The following is a 1,958-nucleotide window of genomic DNA, read 5'->3' on the forward strand; positions in this document are numbered from 1 at the left end:
AGCAGAAGCTTGAACCAAATTGGTCGAATGGTGCAAGGATGTTGTATTAGAATGCAACAATTGAAGCAATTGCTGATGCTGCTCAACAGTAAAAGGTGTACCAGGTGCTAGCTGGATGTTATTGTCTGATGTAACAACTTGATTAGTGCTTCTCTTTGTCCTGTAGCCAGGGGGAAAACCATGTTTGAAGTAACAATTCTCAATTGTGTGGTTTGTCATTTTGCAATGAGTGCAATATTTCCCTTTCTCTCTGGTGTTGGTACCTCCTTTAGTGAAAGAAGTCTTTCCCTTAGCTGTGTTGATATTATTCTTGGATGCAGAATCATAAGAGAAGGCACGAGATGTGACTGTTACATCAGTATGAGTTTGACTACCTAATTTTCTCTCTTGTTGTACAATCATGGAAAAGGCCTTGTTAACAACAGGAAGTGGATCAATGAGCATGATTTGAGAACTAACATGCTCATATTGATCATTTAATCCCTTAAGAAATCTAATCACTCGATCTCTATCTCTGATCTTGCGCATGCTACTATATCCACCACAAGAACATTGTACCTGACATGTGCATCTTGGAAGTGGAATCAGGTTGTCAAACTCATCCTAAAGGATCTTCAATTCTGTGAAATATTGAGCAACTGTTCTGTTTCCTTGCTCTAATCTGCAAATGTCGTCTTGCAGATCCGATATCTGAAAGATGTCAGCCTGAGAAAATCGATCCTTGAGATCATTCCAAGCATCTTCTGCATAGTCGATCCACAAAATCGATTGTGCAATAGAGTCATCCACCGATCTTTGAATCCAGCCTAGGACTGTGTTATTGCATCGCTGCCAATCTGAATAGTTTTCATCAGATCTTGAAAGAATCTTCATAGATCCGTATACAAAACATAGTTTATTCTTTGAACTAAGAGCCATCTGCATAGCTCGTGACCAGGAATGATAATTTGAACCATGCAAAAGCAGTAAAACAAGTATGGTGGATGGATTTTCTTTAGGATGAAGATAGAGAGGATTTCGCGGATTATTCAGGAAATCAGACGATTGGATCTGATTTTCCTTCGAGGTATGTGTATGGTTGTGGTTTGTGTTTGGATCTTGATTTTCTGTTTCACTTGAGTTTTCCATGTTGAAGTCTGAAGGATCCATGGAAGCACTCGAAGTAAACGCAGCAAAAGAATAGTGGATACCAGAGCTTCAAAGCCATGATACCATGAAGATAATGCAGAAGAAGATGAAGCGCATCTCAGAAAGAGGAAAACAGAAAAGAAAGCATGTATTCATTGAATAAACTTGTGAACCAGTTTAACACTTGGATGAGTATTTATACAACTCATTAACCGAATAACAAACTTAACAAAACACATTTAATGCAACTAACTAATACAATTAGTTAGTGCCACATCATCAATTATATATGATTACAATTACTTCAGCGACTATGGTGTTTGAAATTTTTTTTAACTCTGTTGTATATTATACTAAAAAAAGGACACTACGGTCAACGTCCCGTAATTATTAGTACGAGATTACTGAAAATATTATGATCCATCCCCTCTTCAGGTTCACGGGGATTGTTTGATCATTATGCTCGTGAAAGTTGGTGATGTGTCTCGCATTAACCCCATGTATTTCAGCCAAGTGTATTTTTATAGTCTATTGCAAGTATTTATATTTATGTGAAAGGTTTAATTGTTTCTCGATAATAGATAAATTTATCAATAACAACCACGTTTTAGTTTCGGGAGATGATTAAGTTTTTCTCTTGGAGAAACACATTCCTAAATCCTAAACATTTTGTAATGATTGAAGCATGGCTTACTTGGTCATTATGCTTGTGAAAGTTAGCGATGCATCCCACGTTAATATCATGTAGATCATCAAAGTGTATTTTTATATGGGAGATTTATATTTATAAATTTTTTGTTTATAAATTACATTATGTATTTTTGAAAGTA

General features: G+C 36.1%; 1 protein-coding gene across 1 annotated transcript; it reads right to left on the reverse strand.

Annotated features, from left to right (window-relative positions):
- Positions 1 to 603: 603 nt before the first annotated feature.
- Positions 604 to 1,149, reverse strand: LOC133299530 (uncharacterized). The gene has a single exon (XM_061499001.1). The coding sequence runs from the start codon at positions 1,147 to 1,149 to the stop codon at positions 604 to 606; it is 546 nt and encodes a 181-aa protein (XP_061354985.1).
- Positions 1,150 to 1,958: the final 809 nt, after the last annotated feature.

The sequence above is a fragment of the Gastrolobium bilobum genome, unplaced genomic scaffold, assembly GCF_033153095.1.
Source record: "Gastrolobium bilobum isolate Gb01-03AN ecotype WA unplaced genomic scaffold, APGP_CSIRO_Gbil_v1 utg37679, whole genome shotgun sequence".
Taxonomy (NCBI): domain Eukaryota; kingdom Viridiplantae; phylum Streptophyta; class Magnoliopsida; order Fabales; family Fabaceae; genus Gastrolobium; species Gastrolobium bilobum.

What these genes read in the sequence shown, in the direction of transcription:
- LOC133299530 (XM_061499001.1), bottom strand. Translation starts at nt 1,149, where the DNA reads ATGGATCCTTCAGACTTCAACATGGAAAACTCAAGTGAAACAGAAAAT.